The 23,936-nt window shown below is 37.8% G+C and overlaps 1 protein-coding gene across 3 annotated transcripts in view; it reads right to left on the reverse strand.

Annotated features, from left to right (window-relative positions):
- Window positions 1-10,340: 10,340 nt before the first annotated feature.
- LOC126095761 (outer dense fiber protein 3) overlaps window positions 10,341-23,936 on the reverse strand; it is a 116,857-nt gene continuing 103,261 nt past the window's right edge. For all 3 annotated transcript variants that reach the window (XM_049910564.1, XM_049910563.1, XM_049910562.1), the window contains one exon: window positions 10,341-11,563. Coding sequence is in view for 1 of the 3 variants with exons in the window: in XM_049910563.1 (XP_049766520.1) it covers window positions 11,480-11,563 (84 nt within the window). In the remaining 2 variants the exon portion in view is untranslated. The remainder of the gene's footprint in view (window positions 11,564-23,936) is intronic.

Below are 23,936 nucleotides of genomic sequence, written 5' to 3' on the forward strand. Positions count from 1 at the left end.
GGGTCCCTCAGGGAAGTGTGCTGGGTCCGGTGTTGTTCTTGATTTATATAAATGACTTTCCACAATATATCCGACATGGAGAGAAGATATTGTTTGCCGATGACAGCAATATTATAATCACCAGTGAGACATCAGCACAAATGTTGGAAAATTGTAATGAATCACTGAAAGATGTCTACAAATGGTCTACAGAGAATAAAGTGACCTTAAATATTAAGAAAACAAATAGCATACGCTTTAGAATAAACAGAAAAAACAGTCCCCTAAAGTTAAAGCTACATAACACCTCTGTAGACGAAGTGCCCACCACAAAATTCCTAGGGTTGCATATTGACAGCCAGCTTAGGTGGAGTGAACATGTTAAAAAACTCACAAAGAAGATATCTACAATGTGTTACGCACTTAGAGTTCTCTCCTCAGTATGCAGCGATGAATGTCTAAGAACTGTATATTTTAGCTATGTACATTCAGTCATAAGCTATGGGATAATTTTCTGGGGAAATAATGTACTCAACCTACAAACAGTTTTTAAAGTGCAGAAGAGAGCAGTGAGAATTATAACTAAAAGCAGTAAGTGGGCTCACTGCAGAGAACTATTCAAAATACTTGGTATTCTAACTGTTCCCTGTTTATTTATGTTCCACACTATAGTATATATAAAGAAAAATATAGTGAATTATAGTACAAACAGCATTTTACACAGCTATAGCACAAGAACAAGCCACTGCCTTCATCTAGATAGGAGAAATAAGCATAAGACCCAAAAAAGTTTCTTGTATCAGGGTGTAAAATTGTATAACAAGCTGCCACAGGAAATCAAAGAAATTAACAGCATGTACTGTTTCAGAAAAACTCTTAAACTGTATTTTCAGGAACACTGTTTTTACACAGTAAGTGAATATTTAAATGTTTGAATGTAATTTAAGTGACATAATGACATTGTATTGTATATTCTGTAAATGTATAACAAGCTGCACAGGACATCAAAGAAATTAACAACATGTACTGTTACAGAAAAGCCCTTAAACTATATTTTCAGGAACACTGTTTCTAAACAATAAGTGAATATTTAATTGTTTGAATGTAATTTAAGTGATAAATGTCATTGTATTTGTATACTCTGTAAATGCATATAAAAGTGTCAATGTATCTGCAAAAATCACTGTATCCAAACTGACAACATCCATACATTGCAAAATGTCTACGGATGGCTAATCAAATAAATAAAAAAAAAATAAAAAAATTATTTTCAACAGCTGTGATGCTTGATTATTTGCATATACGTTCTGTAGCTTGTCATTATATAGATTTTAAATACACTTAATTAGTTATCTCTAATGCCATACTGAGCTAATTTTGTTAATAGTCTCATGTGATATCACATCAAAGGCTTTACTGAAGTCCATAAGGATAGCACATGTAGCTTGTCAGTTTACATCATCATGTATAATGTCTAAAAAATTTTGTACAGCTTTTACTGTTGACAGATTTGATCTAGAACCAAACTGCTTTGCATTCAATAACCTGTTATTTTCAAAACAGTCATAAAAAAAACTAAACTTCTCCCGAACAGGCCATGAAGGCCCTATGATGGATGTGGATATGGAGGGACATGTGGTCAGCACACCGCTATCCCAGCCATATATCAGTTTCCGAGACCAGAGCCGCTACTTCTGTCAAATAGCTTCTCAGCTTGCCTCACAAGGGCTGAGTGCACCCTACTTGCCAACAGAACTCAGCAGACCGGATGGTCACCCATCCGAATGCTAGACCAGCCTGACAGTGCTTGACTTCGGAAATCTGATGGAAACCGGTTTTACCACTACGGCAAGGCCATTGGCAAAACATATATTTGTTTATTTTTTCCAGTTTCCTGTTATTTTTTGATACAATTGAAACAACTGAGATTGATCTATGTTAGTAGCGGGTGTTTTTCTCCTTTCTTCAACATTGAGTATGTAACTGTGATTGTAAGAGCTTCAGAGAAAATAGCATCTGCCATAATTCTAGTGGCTGGATAAAGCAATGGCATTTTAATTTCATCGGCTATGCTCTTTATGAAAAAGGTACTCATTCCACAATAATTCCCTGTTTAAGAATTTTCAAGCTTGTTAATTGCTTTGCTAATATTGTGTGAAGTAATTTTAGATCATGAGAATGTAGTTATATTTTTAGCTTGATGTGGAAGTGTCTCAACAACAGAACTGTTGTTGCAGCTTGAATGATCTGTACAGCTTATAAAGTACTCATTTAATACAGTAGAGTCTGTGAGAATGAGATTGTCTGTTTCACATAGGTTCATTTCATTTTTAATGACATTGAATGCTGCTTTATGACTTTTTTAGATTTCAAAGTGTAGCTATCATTTGCTTTGAACTTGGCTATTAATTTTTGTTTTGTAGACTTGTTTTAGTTTTGTGAACATTTTCTTAACTTCACCATTTCTGACACATCTGTCTTCAGTTATAAGAAGCAGTATTCTTATTTATTCGTAGTGTCACCAAATGGGTTAGCACAGTGGTTGGCACACTGGACTCACATTCAGGAGGGATGATGGTTAAACCCACATCTGGCCTTCCTGGTTTAGGTTTTCCAAATGGTTCAAATGGCTCTGAGCACTATGCAACTTAAGATCTGAGGTCATCAGTCCCCTAGAACTTGAACTACTTAAAGCTAATTAACCTAAGGACATCACACACATCCATGCCCGATGCAGGATTCGAACCTGCGACCGTAGCAGTCGTGTGGATCCAGACTGAAGTGCCTAGAACCACTCGGCCACACCGGCTGGCTTAGGTTTTCCATGATTTCCCTAAATCACTTAAGGCAAATGCTACGATGGTTCCTCTGAAATTGTATGGCTGCTTTTCTTCTCCACCCTTCCCTAATCCAAGCTTGTGCTACATTTCTAATGACCTCATTGTCTACAGGATGTTAAACACTAATCTCCTCTTCCTCCTTTCTTGGAGTGTGCCATATCATAGTATTTTGTGGTCTACATTGTCATTAATATTTTTCTTACAGTCTGTTTGACAGCTGCTATTTAGTATACATTGTACAATGTCTAGAAACGCAGTACTACATTCATTAAGAGTTCTTTCAGAGGACAATTTATAGGACTAGTCCACTGATTTTAGTTCCATATCGCATTTTCAATGTTATTTTTATTTAGTATTTTGTACTTCTCAAAACGTTTGATACATTCAGAGGCTAATTGTCTTATTTTTAACTACACTACAATCTACCATTATAACCACACTACAATCTACCATTCTACATAATCTAACAATGGAAAATCCAGGATGGACTGTAACAGTTGCTGCTCACCTTATAGCGGAGATGTTGAGTCACAGATAGGTGCAACAAAAAGACTCACACATGATCTTCATACTGACTACTTATTATGTTGCCTAAGCATGCTACTAGCACTGTGGATTATTCATTGATGCAGTAGAGATTGAGTGAGATATGTTCTTTCTTTTTCCTCTTATGTCTCACTAGCTGAGGTATGAAAAGTTTGTGATGTCTATATCTTGAAACTGATAGTAATAGCTCACTGAGTTTATCACCAGTTCCTGGTGTAGGATAGAGTGACACTATTACATTTTTTTTAATGTTGTACCACTGCTGCTGCTTCAAATGCACCTTCTAGTTACGGACCACTAACATCTATAACTGAATGCTCTATATGTAGACTGCCTCTGACAGATTGATACCCCACCATGTGCAATATTTGTTCTGCAATAACTTGGGATCAGTATCAAATAGGACTCATAATTCTATACATTAACTATTTGGCCATTGCTCATTAATACAGAGCATGCTACAGTTAGTTTGTTCAAGCCAGCACTGCAATTCATTCAAGCCAGCACGGCAATTCGTTAAGTTTACCCCTAAGCAATTGTACATTAATGTGAAGTAGAATTGTATTTTTTGGTACACTGAGGTACATTTACCTCATTGTATTTTGTAGTATTTGCTTGTGTGTCTTTACAGATTATGTTTTGGGGTTTTTCTGATCTAGTCCAGCAGTTGTTTACTCCAAAAAATGGAAATGTATAAGCATCTGCTGATGGACTGTGTTGACAATGACCATTTTGTTCTTCCTTTTTTTCCTAATTCATTGAGCATTAAATTAGCAAACAATTCCTTCTCTAGCCCATTTAGAAGTAATCCATGTGTTCTTTGGAATCTATGGCTTACATTTATATCTGTAGTAGATATATTTTAGAGTGTTTGCATGTTTTCACATATAGCTTGTTCACTTCACTAATTTCCTAGTTTATGCAGGGCCACTGTGTTGAAACACATCTATGTAGAGTATTAAATGGTAGTACATTGGTGTGAGTTAGGAGATCAAGACATTTCTTTAATTCTCGACAGGCAATATGCATTTTGTTTTTGCAAATATCATTCAAGCCACCAGAAAAGACAATAAAATCCATGGAAATTATCCTGCTGACTTTATGAGTTTACTGACTTCAGCAAATAATGCACCTGGTGTGATGAACCACACTGCATACATAGTGGATGAACTGAGGGAGCTGAGTATCGTAAGATCACTATTTGCGGAATCCATGTTGGTTTTTATAGAAGAGATTTTTGTCCTCTGCATCCTCATAATACATGAGAATAAAACATGTTCAATAAGTCTACAACAGATTGATGTTAATACATCTACATGACTACTCTGCAATTCACATTTAAGTGCTTGGCAGAGGGTTCATCGAAACACAATCATACTATGTCTCTACCATTCCACTCCCGAACAGCACGCGGGAAAAACGAACACCTAAACATTTCTGTTCGAGCTCTGATTTCTCTTATTTTATTTTGATGATCATTCCTACCTATGTAGGTTGGGCTCAACAAAATATTTTCACATTCGGAAGAGAAAGTTGGTGACTGAAATTTCGTAAATAGATCTCGCCGTGACGAAAAACGTCTTTGCTTTAATGACTTCCATCCCAACTAGTGTATCATATCTGCTACACTCTCTCTATAGGTGTTTAATCCTGTGCATCTGTCCTATGACCCTTCTTGAAAGTGGGAGTAGCTTTGCTTTTTTCCACTTTATAGGTACCCTCCAGTGACCCATGAGAAACTACTGCTAGAGGGGGAGCAAGTTCTTTCATGTGATATCTGTACAATATCACAGGTATCTCATTTAGTCCAAGTGTCTTTCCTTTATTGAACGGTTTTAGTTGATTTTCTAATCCATAATTACTTGTATTATTATCTACCATCTCGGCATTCACACAAGTTTTGATAGTAGGTACCCTATTACAATTTTCTCTGTTGAAACAGTTTCAGAAGACCAAATTCAGTATTTAAGGCCTCTCTTTGTCATCTTTCAGTTTGGAAACAGTATGGTCACTGGGTGACTGCAGTCTGTTTACTGACTACATAGGACTAAATTTCTTAGTCAGATGGATTACAAAATTTTGCTTTCAATTTCTTTGAATGCTTCTCATACTGATTTCCTTATGCTCATTTTCACAATCGTTCAGCTTTTGTTTATTAACTATGTTTCTGTGATGAAGCTCTCTTTGCTTTTGTAGCCACTTTCTAATGTGGCTATTGAATCACAGTGGGTCTTTCCCATCCACTCAGAAAGAGGCAGCATAGTGGTTAGCATACTTGATTTGCATTCAGGAGGATGGCAGTTCCAATATCCATCTGGCCATACAGGTTTAAGTTTTCCATGACTTCCATAAGCCACTAATGGCAAGTGCTGGGATGGTTCCTCTGAAACACCACATCCAATTTCCTTCCTTAATCTGTCTCCAGTGACGTTGATAGGATGTTAAACTGTAATTTTTGTCCCTTTTTCCCGTTCTTTAAAACCTCGTGCAGAACTTACTGATCTACAGCATATTGAGAAATGCTTTTGAATGTTACTTATTTATATTCCTCACTTCATCCTCAGAGCTAAATATTTGATGTTCATTCCTCACATACTCTGTAATTTGTATCCTATCATTCTTTCTAAGCAAAAATATTTTCCTGCCTTTATTATTATTCCTTGTAACATCCATAGTCATGGTCACAGATGCGCTGCTCTTTGTTAATCAGTTTGGAAAGTTCAGGTCTGTTTGTTGCTGGGATGTCTAAGAGAATGTGTTCAAGAGTCACTTTTCCTAAGTGGTTGGGCAAAAATAAGGAAACACTGCAAGAAATGCTTGTTTGAACATAAATAGAGATCCAGTCAATCCTGCAGGTTTAGCTGTTGTATTCGACCTGTGCAATGTCATCAGTACATTGCAGTCATTAGTCGTCATCAGAACAGTGTTCCATATAACTGTGAGTTAAGTGGGTTAATTGTTGACAGTTGCATGGTGGGTGCTTCTGTAACCAAGGGAGTCAAATTGTATGGTGTTTAAAGAGGCACTGTTTTGAAGATTTATACCTCATACAGAAAAACACCATCCACTGGGTCACAGCAGAGATGAAGGTGTGTTTGTTGAGTGATTGTAATGAAAAGTAAGAGGGCGACAGCTGCAAAAGTCATTTCACACAGTTTCTAATGTTGGCCGAGTTTCTTGGGCAGCCATATTGTGGTATTCCATGGGCCTCATGGTTATTCCACAAGGTCACATTACTACCAAGGATTATGTGACCATTTTAGCTGACCAGGTCCATTCCACAGTGGTGATACTGTGTTCTAAGAGAGCAGGGCCCCTTTTAACACAGCTCAGCTTGTCCAGGAACGGTTTTGTGAGCATGAGAATGATTTTTTTGCATATCTCCTGGCCACGGCAGTCACCAAACTCAGTGTTATTGACCTTTGTGGTGTACTTTGAAGAAAAGGATGTGTGATTGCTATCCACCATCATTGTTACCTGAAGTTGTTACTATTTTGCAGGAAGAATAGTGTAAGATTCCATAGAAAACAATACAGGAACTATATTTATCCATTTTGAGATGACTGGAAGCTGTTTTGAATGCCTGTAGGTTTCCTGCATCATATTAGGCATGATAATGTGTTGTGTTTTTGGTGTTTCCACATTTTTGTCCACCCCCTGGATCCACTTACCAAAAAATACAGTATCCTACAGTACAGATGCATACGTGTTGCACCAGTTTTGACAAGCATGATTCTGCCATTCTCTACCTTGCTACCAAATCAAAGACTCCCCTATTATGAAAGTATGATCATGAAACTTACTTGTGCGATTCTTTCTGTGCATTCTGAAGCACTCTGCCACTACAGCTCCTTATACAGGAGGTCTATAAAGCATTCATTTACCATATTTGATCCAACTTTGATACTTAACCTCACCACATTATTTTACATTCGGGATTAGTAATAGACTCACTAAATATTATCAAATTCTTGGTGTCAACCAGCTGTGTGTTACTGATGCTATCTGTGCATTATTACCTTTAATAGGCAACATTAATTTTGGTACATTACCATGAAGGGTGTTCACACAATTTACTAATAACACATTAATATTTTCTCTACTCTCTCTGTGAAGGCAAATGTATTCTAAGAGTAATGTAGCTGATCTATCTTTGGATTTGAAAAGGAATTTCATCACTGATCACAAGGAGAGATTCCTCAAACCTTAAAATACCAATGGGCATGTCACATGTACTCTACTTTTCAGGTAACTGCTTCCCTTGTGTAGTACACAACCACCTATTGAGGGAGGCCATACAAAAATGAAATGTGTGTATGTCACTTGTAGCCAAGAGTCCCTTCCTGGGCAGTTTGGATGCCTGGTGCAAGTCTTTTTATTTTGTTGACTTCCATGTCAGTGATGAAATGACACACACACACAACTAAAAAAAATCCTGAGCTAGCCAGAAATTGAACCCAGGACCTTGTGATCAAGAGTCAGCAGAAATAACTGTAAGACCACAAGCTGCCATTGGAGGCCATACAATTTTCTGCCCAATAGTGGAAATCACGAACTTTGCATCAGAGGTCATTGCAGAATCATCTAAGCCTCTGGCTTAGACCCTCCACTCGGCTCCTATCAACTGTGGGTATGTGAACTGCACTTGACTCCATGTGCGATGCCAACTATTTTCACCAACCCAGCCACTGCCTAAAGGAGGTGAGGATGGCCTCAGAAAAGCAGTTGCCACAGTTTGTAGCTTTTTGCATACAATCTTTTCAGTAGCTACCTGCATATCCATTCCACATCTCAAACGAGACCTCTTAGCAAGTGTACTGAGTGCAAACTGCCGTTCTTTACTGACCTACATGCTTTTCATCTGAGGAGTTCCATTTTCTGCCTATGTTGGAGCTCCCAGTAACCCTTTGACAGAAAAATTGGCCATTGGTCCAAGAGATGAAGCATCCCGTTCTGTCTCAGATGAAATATCAGCATGGGGCAGCACTTTGAACGTGTTGCTAAAGCAAAGGGGGCAGTTGTGTGGCCAGTTTCCACTTTTACCCTTTGCCGAGAGATACACCAATCCACTGCTGTCCACCACTTGCTCTAGCGTGAGGATGAACTGGTCAGATAATGAGCTTATGGGGACAGACAGTGACAGCGGGGTTTGCAACAGGTTCCAGCAGCATCAAAGCAGCTGTGCCCCAACATCATTGCAGCTGAGAGCAGCAGTCTGGAGTCTGTCAACCATGGCCAACGAAGCTTCTAGCTGTTTCCAGATTTTGACCAGTTCTTTTTGTAACCACACACAACAGATACAGTTCCTATCCATTTCATACTGTATAAAAAAATTATAAAATCATGCAAAAAGTATATTAACCAAAACAGTCGGGACTAATTGAGAAAGGGCAGACAGACCACAGAAGGAGGTAAAAGTACACAACCGTGGTACTACTAAAGTTATGATGTGCATGCAATGCGGACCAGGAAAAAGCACTAAATTTTGCTTGACAGAGAGCTCACTCTCCACTAAAGATCACTAAATATGCAACCTCTTAGGGCAAAATAAATAACAATTCTGAAAACAGACATACAAACAGCTACAGTTTGCTAGACAATCAGATCATAGAAACACTAATGTACAAGAAAATTACACAAGCACTTAGAAAATATTTAACGCTACTGAACATGGATAAACATACAGATGTCAGTCACTTCTTCAAAGAAGCACATGACAAAAACATTAACTAAATGCTGTTTGCAAATGATTGCTCTTGCCTCTTTCACTGAAGCTCTGCTGTACTTGTGCTACAAAGCATACCTGAGTTATAGTCCAGAAATTAATCCTGGATGCAGGTTTTTCATTCAGAATCCAATCTTACTCTGTTATATATAATTATTTTAACATGAATTTTTTCCTAGAAGAAGTATTCCTGAATAGTTAATAAAGAAATGTCTATTGTTTACAGGCATTGGAAATGTTGAGTATCGAGACAGTGGTAAGAAAGCCAAATACCCTGGTATGAGTTCCATTCTTTGTTGCAATGTTGTGTTATGATTGGAAATAGAGCTTTTATTTCAATTTTTGAAACGTCAATGTTCTACATTCCACCACCACTTGATATCAATTACGTGAATATGTAGTTTTGATGATGTGTTTTATTAATGTTTGGAAGTAGCATTGTTATGTATTTTATTTTGTATTCTCCAAGATATTTTAGGCGTACAAACGTCCTTATTTTTGTTTAATCATTCATTTTCTTGCCATCTGCTAAGTGCACAAAACAAATTTGAAGTGGAGAACTATATTTTCTTGTTCTTATGTAGGTCGGTTGGTAGGACATGTTCTGAGGCATCAAGGGATCACAAATTTAGTATTGGAGGGCAGTGTGGAGGGTAAAAATCGTAGGGGGAGACCAAGAGATGAATATACTAAGCAGATTCAGAAGGATGTAGGTTGCAGTAGGTACTGGGAGATGAAGAAGCTTGCACAGAATAGATTAGCATGGAGAGCTGCATCAAACCAGTCTCAGGACTGAAGACCACAACAACAACAACAACAACAACAACATGTAGGTCTGTGTCACTTGCTTTAGTGAGAATCAGACAACAAATCCAAAGATTCAACATTTGATCGCCACTTGTTACTAGGATGTTTTCCATTATTTATTGCTGCCTTCTGTTCGTGCAGTGGAATGTGTACGAGAAAAATTCTATTTTGCAATGTTTGGATTCCATATTAAACAGTAAGCCTCCCTATAAAAGGCTGAGTAAGTAAGTTAATAGATCTGAGGAAGACATGAGCTCACAATTACAAGACCATGTCTAGAACAGAATTGTGATATTCAAACCAATCTTCACACTTTATTTCTCAATATTCAGAAAAGTGGAAAAATATATTTCAAGATTGTCTTACAACAATCAGTATTAATGAAAAGTGTACAGTGTATTATTTTATGTAATTGTGGTAAAGGTATAAAAATAAAGTTTAGCTGAAATTTAGCAATGACTTTATTGTTATTAACAGAAATGAGCATCACATTTTGGCATAATCTTTCCTATAGTCATAAACATCAATAACAATATGCAAAACTTAACAGTATATTATATAAGTAACAAGCCATCAGAATATTCTGAACAAAAGGAACTCTTCATTGACAAGAAGTCCTTCACCTGCAGTGTTATAAAACAGAACATAATTCACAGCAAGTATTAAAATTGATCTCCTGACTTGTTAGGATATGTGTTACTGAAGCCTCATCTTGTTACACTAACAAATACAATAGATAAATCAGAATGGATGGATGATATCTATGTAAAATGAGAAATGTAAATGACAGTTCAATATTACAAGATAACAGTGTATATAACATTAAATTTAACACAGTGTAAATAACAGTGGCAACAGAACAGTTATTAATATGTCCTGAATTTTACCCAAGTACACACATTTTACAAATATTTTCCTTCATTAATAGTTAGTAGACAAAAAGTTCATCTATAAAAATATACTTTCAAAGGCTTATTTATGAAGTCCATACATTTTTTTTTCCAAATGATGTGCTTCGCCTACTTACAAATATTTTAGCAATAGAGTCATTCATAGCAGCTCTTGTGTGCAAGCTTTGTCAGTATCTATTGAATGTCAAAAGTGCTTGTTTGTGTTTTAGCAAGAAACCAAAGGACTTCCCTGCAAATAATCTCATTAGTGCCATGCCTTACTACTGCTCTGTAGTGGAGTTCTACTGCAGAAAAAGACATTTAGGAATGGATTTCGCCCTTCTAACTATGTATGACAAAGTATAAAGAATAACAAATTGGAAAGATGAATATATTTCTTTAATATTGAATGATACTGCTTATAGCAGGTTAGCTAAATTAAGCAAACTGCAGTTGATGTTTAATGTATACGGTTTGCTGTTATAAGCTATCTTGCTAAACATAAGCTCACTCTGAGGCACATTATAGAATGAAATTTGTCGTATTGCTGAAAATATCATTCCACAAGTTTAATTAATAGTTCTCCAAAAAACAACAGCTAAAATATTTGCAGTACAGTAGCTTCCTTGAAGTGTCATACATATAAATAGATGAAAGGCCTCTTATTTTGAAATCACACATGGTTGGATTTTCTACACCATCTGCCCCTTCAGGTACCCAAGGTAAGGAGAATGCTTGATGCCAAAGCTGTAGTTTGGCAGTGTGTCCAGCTTCACCTATAAGAATAATAATTGGACATTTCACTTTAAAAACTGCAGCATATTTTGCAGACCAAAACGGAAATAAATAAGCAATTTTATTTTGATAATTGGGTAAATATGGCATACTGGTAACTCACATTAGCATTCTGTTAAAAGAGGAAGGAAAACTTACACAGTGAAATAAATATATATATATATTTTTTAGTTTTTAATCCTTTCAGTGCCAAACATTTTCTCAAAAGACCATGTTAAAAGTGTCATGCGATTTTACAATAAAATGCAGACCTCTCCCATACTTGCAATAAAATCTAAACTGTTGCATAAAGGAATGTATTTTTTTTAATTTTTAGAGAATGCTACTGGCTACAGTAATATGTGCAACACACAATGTTAAGGAACATATTTTCAGAGAAAAAAATTTTCATGATGGGGTTTACTGAAAAAAATTAAAACATTGATTTCAGTTTACTCTGAGACCCATCAAATTATGATATACTCAAAAAATTCAGGTATATATGGAATCTCTGTAGTTTCCTTAACAAAAACATCATAAAGGAATACAAAAAATTTTATTACACTAAGGAAAAAATCAAAAAGAACATAACATTACAAAAAAATTGTTTTGCTCTGAATGTCTTCTCAGTCATAAATCACTGACAAATGTTGCAGTTATGACAACTACCTGCACACCTGCTGACCAACACATGAAGAATGCTGTCCTTTCTTGCAACAAACACTGCAGTAGCATTCCTTTCTCCCTGGAAGAGTCTCTACATCATATACTGTTGGAGTACATACATTTATATTAATTGCACTTGTGGTTGCAACCCTTGCCTGAAACCACTGTTGAGAAAGTTTGCAAATGACTATGCTGTTAAACTTCAGCCATGTCAATGGTTTGTCATTGGAGTGTAGGCTTTCCTTACACAAATTCATATGCATTCAGGAACATCCTAGTTATTATGCTGAATGCTACCTTCTTCCACATCTTGACATTCTCTTCTCCTCTAAATAGCAGTATGCCATCATATCAAATGAGACAATGCCATACATATACTTATTATATTCAAAAATTACATCTGGTTTCTTGACCAACTGTCTATTGCGAATTGTTTTTTCTGATGTAGCAGAGGATGATGTACTCACAAGGAGGACTGGGTTTCCCTGTGATTTCCTCTGTCTGAAGCCACAGAGAAGTATAAGCGATATCCTGAAAAACTTTAGCTGACCCACAGCATAATTCAACAGAAGACCACATGGCAGGCATTTTCTGTTTCTTCTAACTGTTCCTGTTACATAAGTGTCAACTGAACACAGCTTTTCTGCCAGAAGAATAGATGTAAAAAAGTTATCACAGAACATGTGGTAACCCATTTTCATGTAGAGCTAGTACTTTCATTACTACTACGTATCCCAGGCCATTATCTTTTATTTCATTTTTGTGATCATCACTTTTTGCACCACGGTATACATAAAATGCTAGGCAGTAATTTACTACTGAATCACATAGCATCCAAAATTTGACTCCCTACCTGTGATGATGTTTATTGGGGAGGTACTGGATTAGCTGTGAGTGCGCCTTTGTCCCAACAAGACTTTCATCAACGATCAGTTCCTGGTCTGTAGTGGCGACGGAAAACACAGTTGGCAATATCCACCAACACTTGAAATTTGGCTGTTGTATTATATAATGGGTGAGCAGGAGGGCGAAGTTTCGAATTGTCTACAAAATGTAAGAACAACTGAAACCTGTTGCGTGAAAACATTTGCGAAAACCACAGTGTCAGCAGGTTTGCATCAGTTGACCAATAACTAAACACCGTCTTTTTTATCAGTCCCATATTCAAAATCACTAGTATAAAAGCCCTCATTTCTGCTACAGTTGTTGGTTGCCACTGTTTGATTCTCGAGTTTGGCGGTAAATGCATTGACTGAATCACCTGGCGAGCGTATCTGGTAGTCACCATAATCGTAAGAAGCTGCTGCGAAAAGAACAAATTGAAAAAATCAATTGGTGTGACGTTTGCTGGTATATGTTTAGGGCCTGGTAGTTCTGCATAAACAAAGCTCGTGTCTAGTGAAGCAGGGGATACAACCCGTCGGCTTGGGCCAATGACGTCAAAATTGGCCAGAGAGCATTTAGTACAAAGATGAAAGAGCTGACAAGACTGTTCAGAAACAAAGGAATGCGAGAGACGAAAAATATAGTTGACATATATAAAGGCCAGTAGTATTTTCTCGTCAAGGATATCATATTATTTCTCTGGGAAAATGTAGGGGAGAAAATGGATGCAAAATATTGTTACGTCGTATATATATATATATATATATATATATATATATATATATATATATATATATATATATATATATATATATCGAACCTCATCTGGCGTTTCTCTTTCCCTACAAGAGATTTCACAGCTGGCCAACAACCCTCTATACTATTTGTGCAAGACCCTGTGGATAATGATCTAAACTCAATATTGTGATTTACTACGAGATGTTGATAACCCCTTTACCCTAAATCCCTATATGAAGGAAACCCATCTGAAATTACAATGGAACCCTCTGCAATGTGATCTTCAATTAAGCTGACCAAAACTTGCTTCCTTCGAGTGGGCACTAGTTTGAACACTACATTGTCACACTGCTGACCTGAAACTACTGTCCCCCAAACTCATAATCCCACCGGAGGTTTCTCCCTGTTGTATTTCCTTTTGCCAAAACGTGATTCGTCAATTTCCACCATAACACCCGCTCCCCTATACTTCATGTACTCCCCACACACTTCCCTACAAAAAGAATACCAATCCACAACTGTACGCTTACTCACACGACATTCATCCACACACAGCCACACAGGATATCTCAGACACCAACAGTAAGTGATTTTCATAATGCCCTACAAGGCGACCTTAGATTTTTCGAACCACGTCCCTCTTCTAATGAATCGCCACAACCTATCTCTGATGCAGCGCCATACGAATTAGTCGTGAGTACGGCGACGAGATACACTTGTGAGGCGCATATGTTCGCCGCACTCGCGACATAGAACATATTCGGCAATGAGACGACACATTTGCAAAAAACAAATCGTGGCCAACATGTCTTCGCCCATAGCCTCTCGTAAACCATCAAGGTTCATTGCAACTGATAAATCCATACCTACAAACGAAAATGAGATACTAAAAATTGTTCTAAAATAATAAACTAATAGTCCAAATTACATCAATATCACCAAGAATGAAACTAAGTACCGAATGAATTATAAACAACCAATTAATTGAATAAAAGCACACGAGGAATGTTTTCAGCTATATGAAGCGATCTGTTTTAGAATCACATTCAATTTTTTTTAAAGTATAATGATACCGCTTATCGGAAACACATAGTTGTTTCATTATCTGTGGCCATGGAGGTAAAAATTTCTACCTCCATGTCTATGGCTCGAAGTGAAGACATTACTATCTATGAGTAATATATGACGTCATTGGTCAAAGCTGACTGGTTGTATCCCCTGCTTCACTAGACTCTAAATCTTGGAGGGGCGGGTTGTCTGATGCCTCATCCATTATTTCAACGAAAGTATTTGCACTGCAATTCAGTTGTGTTTGGTCGTCGTCATTTGCTGACGCTTGAAGGAGAAAACGAGTCCTCTTCTCCGCCGGACATCTCATAAATCGATACACTTTCTGCAAATTCATCTTCACTTTCACTGCTTGTCATATTATTGCCTAAATCACTCGCATCCGACCGCAACTTCTTACTTGACGATGCCATGCTGCCGCGAAATAGCCGGTAAATAAACAACACCAGAGAAGTTTATTTTAATCGACATATCGCACTGACAATCGATCAGAAGATCGATATGCAGTGCCTTCTACCTTCCTTCGCTAGGAAATACTAACATCTTTGCCTTCAAGCGCGGAAAAAATGAACTAGAAGGCCATCACTATCAGATCGTTACTGGCATTTTTCGCCCAAAATCTGGATCATGATAACATCGTATTTGGCACTAAAAGGGTTAATCACTGGCCAGCTGGCCCTTACGTGAGTTTCCTCGTTACTCTTATTAGACAGACAAGTGGGAAACAGTTATTTTGTCCAGCTGAGTAAATCATTAGATACATTACATAAGTTTCAATGGTTGTAGTGCTGGAAAAGACCCTGATCTTCAGATAGAGACCACAACAATATAGTCGCTTTTGACCATTATTATTGTGATTAGTACAATTGTTAATTCCACAACTATTTCATTGGCAAAATATTACTGAAGTTTTGCAGTTTAAATTAGTTAACTGGCTTTTTCTTTTGTCATTGGGTAGTTCAGATTTAATGACAGTCACTTAACACGCTTTGTTTTATTGAACAAAACCAACCTTTTTTAAGTTAAAATTCTAGGACATAAGGTAGAACTGACTTCAAGACATAATTAAATTATACTGAGTGATTTATCAGTACTTGCTGATTCCTAAACCAATAATTCTACAATTGATTGGAGCCTGATAAAGCAAACTTAGTAGCGAGAATACTGATATACACTTCCCAGAGTTAATCTTTCATTTGCTGTGGAGTGTGAAATGTTTTGAAACTTCCTGGCGGATTAAAATTTGTGCTGGAATAGGACTCTAATCGAGATCCTTACCGTTAATGGGGAATGTCCTTATTGACTGAACTCAACTAAGAATCTGAGACCCATCATCAAAACTTTGCTTCTGCTAGTTCCTCTTATACTTTCCAAACTTTACAGAAGCTCTCCTGTATACATATCTGGATTAGGACAGTTTTAATCTGCAAGGAAGTTTCAGTAGATACTTTACTTAATTATTTGTCAATTTTTAATCCTGGATGGCAACACAGTAGATGATGCTGCTCTGCCATGTTAATGGTAACACATCTTATTATGAATTCCATGTAATTTTGTGAAGAATTCAGCGGAAGTTTTATGAAATTGGGTACTATAAGATTTGAGGGCAGGAGTAGGATGCACCAGATAATTAGTTTTAGGACTGTGTATATGGCTTTGTATTATATAATTTTGTGTCAAACTTGGTAAACAGTTGAAGTAGTTTTTGTGCCTTTTGCTCACCTCAAAAAATTCATCAGTGTACAGGGTGATTATAATTAAAGTTTCAAAATGATTGCCTATTGAAGTCGGAGGGGTCCAAACCATACATATCGAGCGTGCGATAGTAAATCGATTATCGAAGTCTCATGGCGGGCGTTGTGATGAATTATTTGTGATCGTCATTTCTATCAGTTTTTCGTTGTTCTTTAGTTCATGTACATTACATTCGCGCCGTAATTATTTGTGATTTGATTGGGAAACCCACGCAGTTTCTGTTGATAGCGAGTATAATGTCTGCTGATTCTCACGTTTCTTCTGCGGATTGTCTGACATGGACAACACTAATTCTGTGCATATCCAGGATAGACAAAATGTTTGACTTTTTGCTGCAAATATGGACTTCTGCCAGACGAGGAAAGGAGGGACTGTGTTGACTGTGGTGCTGCGAAGTCTGTAAAACTTCGTAAGAGGAGTGTCGACAGTGAGATACCATTGAAATTTCATTGCGGACTTTGCGGAAGCAAACCAGCATCAGGAAAAATACGTGGTTCGAGTCCTCCAAATTATTCATTCAGGCGAGTGTAATTCTTGTGTCGTGCTGGATTCGAGATTACACGTTGGAATCCACAGCATCAGAAAGGAGTTATCTGCAAATTCTGCGTGTGACTTGCCGAGAAGTCTGTTACGTGGTAGTGACAAATGATAGTGTGTCAATCGTCGGAGAGAATAAAATTGTAGAAGTAGACGAATCTCATATTGCTAGATGAAAGAACCAGAAAGGACGACCTTATAAAAGTGGAATAGATCATTTTTTGGAATTGGTGGGTTAGAAAGAGAGTTGCGCAAGTTGTGAGGGTATTGTCCCGAGACAAGGTGACTTTAGTGGGTCTCATACAACACTTCATACTGCCTTGAACAAAAGTCATCGCAGATGGGTTTCAGTTGTAAAAGACTCTAAAAGCTGAAGGGTTCGACCACGAATTCATGAACCATTCTGTGGAGTTCATCTCTTTGGATGACGCCAGTGTCCACACCCAGAATATTGAGTGGCTGTGGAAGCCTGTCAAGTCTACCATAAAAAGAGAAGGGCGTCCAGGACAAAGAGACGAACTGTACTTGTTCCAGTACCTATACTTCCACAACTTGCGTTTGCAGGGGAAAGTCGATGCATGCGACACTCTACCGATATTCATGCGTGATATTGGCAGAGTTTACCCTGGCTGCAGGAAAAAAGAAATTGCCCCTGTAGCTTATACATCACACGGACTGTCACAACACGATAACACTGATGACGAATTTGAATTTACAAGTACTTCTCTAACGCGTTTCTTTTGTCGTTGCTGTAGTGACAAATTCAGACCTACTCATAACCCCCACCATGAGACTTCCATAATTGATTTACTATTGCACGTTTGATATGTATCATTTGGACCCCTCCAACTTCAATAGGTAATCATCCTTTGAAATTGCCAATAATACCACTGGTCATTATGATGTCAAATTGCAATGGAATATTATCGGAGAAAGGGGAAAATGTATGGCAGAAGAAAAAAAAATAGTGTGAAAATTGATCAATAGGTGGCACTGTATGTGGCAGAATACGTAAATGAAAAGACCTTTCATGTGCATGACCCATTGAAGTTGGTATAAACACACTGGGTATACAGCTTTTCCTTCTTCATCTGAGACATTTGCCATGACTGTCTCAATGCAGGATCATTCTCTGCTTGTAAAGCTGTATTACAAGAATGATGATTGTGCACATGTTGCTCTGCAAAAGTTCCGGACACTGAAGGGTTTGAAAAAAGGTGTTGGCCCGATGACTGCCACGAGTCTGGAGAAAATGATTGGAAATTCAAAAAGACTGGTTCTTTTGGTGTCCAGCCTGGTAGAGGGAGGAAACGAACTGATTTAACATCAGTGGAAGCAGTGACCACGGCAATGCAGCAGGAGACGAGTGGTGGTGTGCAAACGTGTAGTGCGTGAATGATTGCCCGAGCACTGAACATACCCTTGAGCATGGTGTGTAAAATGCTTCGAAACATCCCTCTTTGCTTTCCATTCAAAATTACCCATGTGCACGAGTTGCATCCTGTTGACCTACCCAGCAAGAGAGACCTTTGCTTTAGAATTTCTTGCTTACGTGGAAGTGGACAATGATTGGCTGTGGAAGATTTTGTGGACAGACGAAGCCCACTTCCATCTGACGGGATATTTCAATACACAGAATTGTTGAATAAGGGCAACGGAAAATCTACACGCAAATTAACCAGCACCACTTCATCCTGAAAAGGTCACTGTGTGGTGTGGGTTTACGGCATCATTTATCATATGGCCATATGAGACAGGTGCTTCTGATTCTTTACCTGTACCATCACTGGTAAGCACTTTGAGTATCTTTTGCACAACCACATCATTCCAGGTCTCCAACAGTGTGGATGGGATCATTTTATGCAAGATGGTGCACCTCCACACACTGCAAATGCAATTAAGCAGCTGCTGAAGCACCATTCCGGAAATGCTAGAATTACCAGCTGCCATTTCCCTACAGTCTGACCATTCCGATCACCTTATCTTAATCCGTGTGATTTCTGGCTGTGGGGTATCTGAAAGATGTTGTGTTCAGTGTTCTGATTGCAAACTTAGCTGTGTTGAAGGCACACATTATGCAGCACATTCTGAACGTGACCCCAGAAACACTTTGATCAGATGTGAAACATGCTGTTTCTTGATTTCAGCTTGTTGCAGAAAATGGTGGACAGCATTTGAACATGTTTTGTGCCAGTCACACAGAAATTAATAATCCCATCTGATTTGGATTGATGCTTTTTATGCGGTTTTAGGCCTCAGGTGAATTAAAAACTGATGTGATTGATGCTTTTTATGCAGTGTTTGGCTCCAGGACAATTAAAAACCAATGTAATTGATGCTTTTTATGTGGTTTTTGGCCTCAGGACAATTAAAAACTGATTTTTCCTATCCGATGTGATATGACCTTGCAGTGGTGGATGGACTTAAGTAACTAACATTATCATGTCTGTACACCCATGCATGCTGAATAGTACAGTTTGTTTAATGTCAAACATACACCTTAGGCTTTGTCGTACGATTCGTTTGTCATTTGTAGTCTACCACTATTAAATTATGATGCTTACAGGGCCATCTATTGTAACTATTTATTTTTCTTCAGCCATACATTTTCCCTCTTCTCCAATAATATTCCATTGCAATTTGATGTCATTCTGACCAGTGGTGCTATTTCTACAGTGCTTTGAAAATTTAATTATAATCATTCTGTATATTTGTTGGGAAAAATTTACTCTGTAGCTACATTAAATTGTAATAGGTTCTATTTTTAAATTGTGTTCTGCATTCCAGCTTTTCATAATCACACAAGTCTATTTTGGACACTCCCTCCCATATACCTGTCCTCCCCCTCCCCCTCTCTTCACACACACAGTGTGTTGATTACACAACGAAGAAGTGCATTATTGGTTCTGGAACATTACAGATACCAGCTCAGATGTATGCAATAGTGTTAGTATGTGGCAAATTTCGCTGCTTAGACCTCTAAGGAACCTCATTATATTCTGATGTTCTCACTGCTTCTTATCTTTTCCTTTCTCTTTTGATCTCCCTTCTATCAGTTTGTGTTTTCCTTATAGTGCTTACTTCGGGTTTCTCACCCTACCTTTTCTTTTGTGACCTTCAGCTTTCATTTCTCTTTTGATTTTCTGTTGGCCTCATCTCTCACTTGATGATTTTTTTCTATACTGCTCATATTTATAATATAGTATGTTGGCTTTTTGTAGCCTATCTCATTTTTGTAGTGCTGATCTGCTTCCATCCCTTTTGCATAGAAAAATGGCTCTCCATCTAGCTGCTTAAAATTTAAATCCTCCCTTTCTTCTCTTATATGGATTGCTCCAAGCATATCCTCCTGAAATACTTAATTATTTTGTAGCTGCAGAGCTTTCATTCTTTATTAATGCTAGTAATCAGTCTTTTTATAGCTCACTGGCTGATTTGTTATTGCTTCCAAAGGATGTAGGATAGTCAACGTTATTGTCCCAAGTATACTTTGATGGAGACAAAGTGAAACTCATTTGCTATTTTCACTTCTCATCCCATCTGGTTAGTCTCTCGTGACTTCATTTCTGGGTGACTTTTTCTAACTCTGTTGCTTTCCCTAAACGTCACCAGTCCTATTCCTTCACCCCTCTTCCTTCCCCTTCAACCCTTCTGCCATAAGGAGGAGCCACTGGCTCTGAAAGCTTACATAATTTAATACCTTTAAATGTGTTTTCTGTTGCCACTGCTTGATGAGTAGATTTTTTTTTATCTATCCTTTCACATCATTTGTTATTTTGTCATATGTTCAGCACATGTCATCAAAAAGCCAGTATAATGTATATGAATAAGGGCTCTGAAATAGGCACAGGTCATTGTCAGAGATGAAAATTGGAGTGTGGTTGTTACAGATGTATTTTCTGTGCTAATACATTGGATATTGCTGCTTTTTTGTTTTGGGTATTGTTGTTGGTACCACACTTATTTTTATTTCTGCTTCCAGTGCTGCTGCCATCCTTGCAGTGTCCACTATAATCATTTGCTTTATTCCCCAATGGTCCTCTCAATATACCAGTCGGTATCTGATAATTTTGGTATCTGTTTCTGAAATTTGTCCTTTAATTTAAATAGCTAGAAAAGTAATACTTACATTATCAAATTATCCTCTGAGCCTTCATAATGCATGTACACATGTTCCTTTCCTGATCCCACACTTATTTTGGAGTCAAATTAAAAGAAAAGCAAATAACCCACTCACTACCTTTTCTTTCATCTTTTCATTAGAGCATCACAAACACTTAAGGATTAATTCATTGTATCAGACACATGGTGATAATTTTAACATATTGAAATGTTAATTCTTTTGGGCCTAATTAGAATTGCTATTTCATGCAGTCTCTTAACATACTTGGCCTGCAGCAGCTTTCGTTGCAACAAACCATTGTTTCAGATTGCAGTTATCATTGAGTGTGATCTAGATTACTCTTGGTGTACTTCATTTCTAAGAAGTAAGCATTTCTTAAGGTGATTATGGGTATTTTGAAACTACATTTAAGAATGTTTCAAAGGACAACAACTTCCCTAATAGATCATAACATTCTCTTACATTGGTGGCAATAACCATGCATTGTAAGCACACTTTTTTGTGCCGGAACTGGATTTACTGTATCAAACATTATTGTCTTCATTAGGATAGCAGCTAACAGTCAAAGAGGTGATGGAAATCCAAATATATAAAATAATGATTTGGTTATATCCATGTGACTGTAAGGACAGCCATCTGTGAACTTTTTTCAGCTCTGAAGTGTTACCTCTAATTTAAAAAAAGTTCCTTAAAAAGATAGACTGAAGTTGGTGGTTAAGTACTTCTCTCCTGAAACAATCATATTAATCCAATACGTGGTGACCAGCTCTTACAAGTTATATAGCAGTAAATAATATGAAGTGACTGATAGGATGGCAATGGCTCACCACTATCACTGGCTTTGACTACCTTTTCATAGAGAATTTTAAGACTGTGCCATAAACTATTTTTCTCTGCCAGTCATAGGTTTTTCAATATGTAGATTTTACTACTCTCTCTTGGCCTCATGGAAGGATAGCACTGCAGTGTCATTAATAATGTGGATGGCTTGAAATACCATGGCTGCTCACATTTTACTGTCTAGCACTGGACTTAAATAGTGGCTCATTTGTCCATTGTTACAACCTGCAACAGCCAGTGATAGGTACTGTCACAAAACATATTTGATGTGAGCAGAAGTGACTTCATCTGAATTTAAATACTTGTTTTGCAGTCTTGCCGTGGAGATCCATCAAAAACCAACTTTAGAGATGTTAGAATTAGAAGGTAACTGCTCTCTGGGTTTGGCTCTCATGATTTGGATTATACTAGATTTGCTGAACCTCTTTCTTTTCCCACCATGTATTGTAAGTGCTTGACAAACAGATAGCAAGTACAAGTCCTGAAGACATCAGAGTTGCATGCCTTGGCAAAAATAATTCTAATCAATGGGATGACAAGATTTCTGTTTCTTTGATGTTAAAACTAACTCTTACCTCAGTTGTTTACCAGTGTGCATTACACACTGTATTTAGGATGCGGAATAATAAGCCACTAGTCATAAAATTTTCAACAGAGATATTATACCCATTTAAGTTGTACTTTTTTATGCTTGAAGTTCTTTGCAATGATACTTTCTGTTACATAGAAAACACCAATTCCCTCACCAATATACACTGATGAGCCAAAACATTAGGACTGCTGCCCATCACAAGACTCATTGTCACCTGGTGGCTTTGCGAGCATGTGATGTGGTAAGGAACACAAATGAATGGACCAAAGATGACTGGGGAATCATTCTAGTGGCCATAAGGGCAGAAAGCAGGGAAATCCACTTAATGAGTGACTTTGAAAAAAGGCTGATTGTTATGGCCCTGCACTTGGAAATGGTGAAGCTGGTTGGCTGTTTGCGAGCATTTGTGGAAACAGACTGAATGATTGCGGTTAGATGATGAGATGGTCAACATCAACACTATTCATGGAATGTGAAGGTTGGAGACTTGCCCATTCTGTAAAGCAGCATATGCAGTGATCTGTGACAAATGTAATACCAAAACACAATCTAGTGCAGACACAGTTGTTATGTAGGTGAGCCCTACATGTTCCCCTGTTAACCAAATGATATCATCAGTTATGACTGCAGTGGGCACAGGATTGTTGCATTGCCATTGTCCAAGCGAATGGCTACACAAAACATATGCCACATCAGAGAAGCAGGATGGTGGGAACGGTGTTATTATGTAGAGGTCATTCACCTGGGCTCCCATGTGACCTGTGGTAGCAATTGAAGGCTCCATGACATTTAGGACAACATGAATATTATTGCAGACTACATGCATCCCTCCATGATTGATGTTTTCCCCATCAGCAGTGGCATATTACAGTAAGATAATGCTCCTCTTACAAGTCCAGGATCATGCTACAGCAGTTTAGGAGCATGATAGTGAACTCATGTTGGTGTCTAGGCCACCAAATGTGCCTGATCTGAACCTGATGGAACACATCTGTAATGCTGTTGGGCACCAGCCCTGCACCCATACCACTGACCAGTAATTTACAGGAGTTATGCAACTTGTGTGTAGACATCTGGTGTATCATACCTTCAGAAACATGCCGAAGACTTGCCAGATTCATGCCACGCATAATTGCTGCTGTATTGTGTTCCAAAGGTGGGCCAACATGTT

The sequence above is a fragment of the Schistocerca cancellata genome, chromosome 8 (assembly GCF_023864275.1).
Source record: "Schistocerca cancellata isolate TAMUIC-IGC-003103 chromosome 8, iqSchCanc2.1, whole genome shotgun sequence".
In the NCBI taxonomy this organism is placed as follows: Eukaryota; Metazoa; Arthropoda; class Insecta; order Orthoptera; family Acrididae; genus Schistocerca; species Schistocerca cancellata.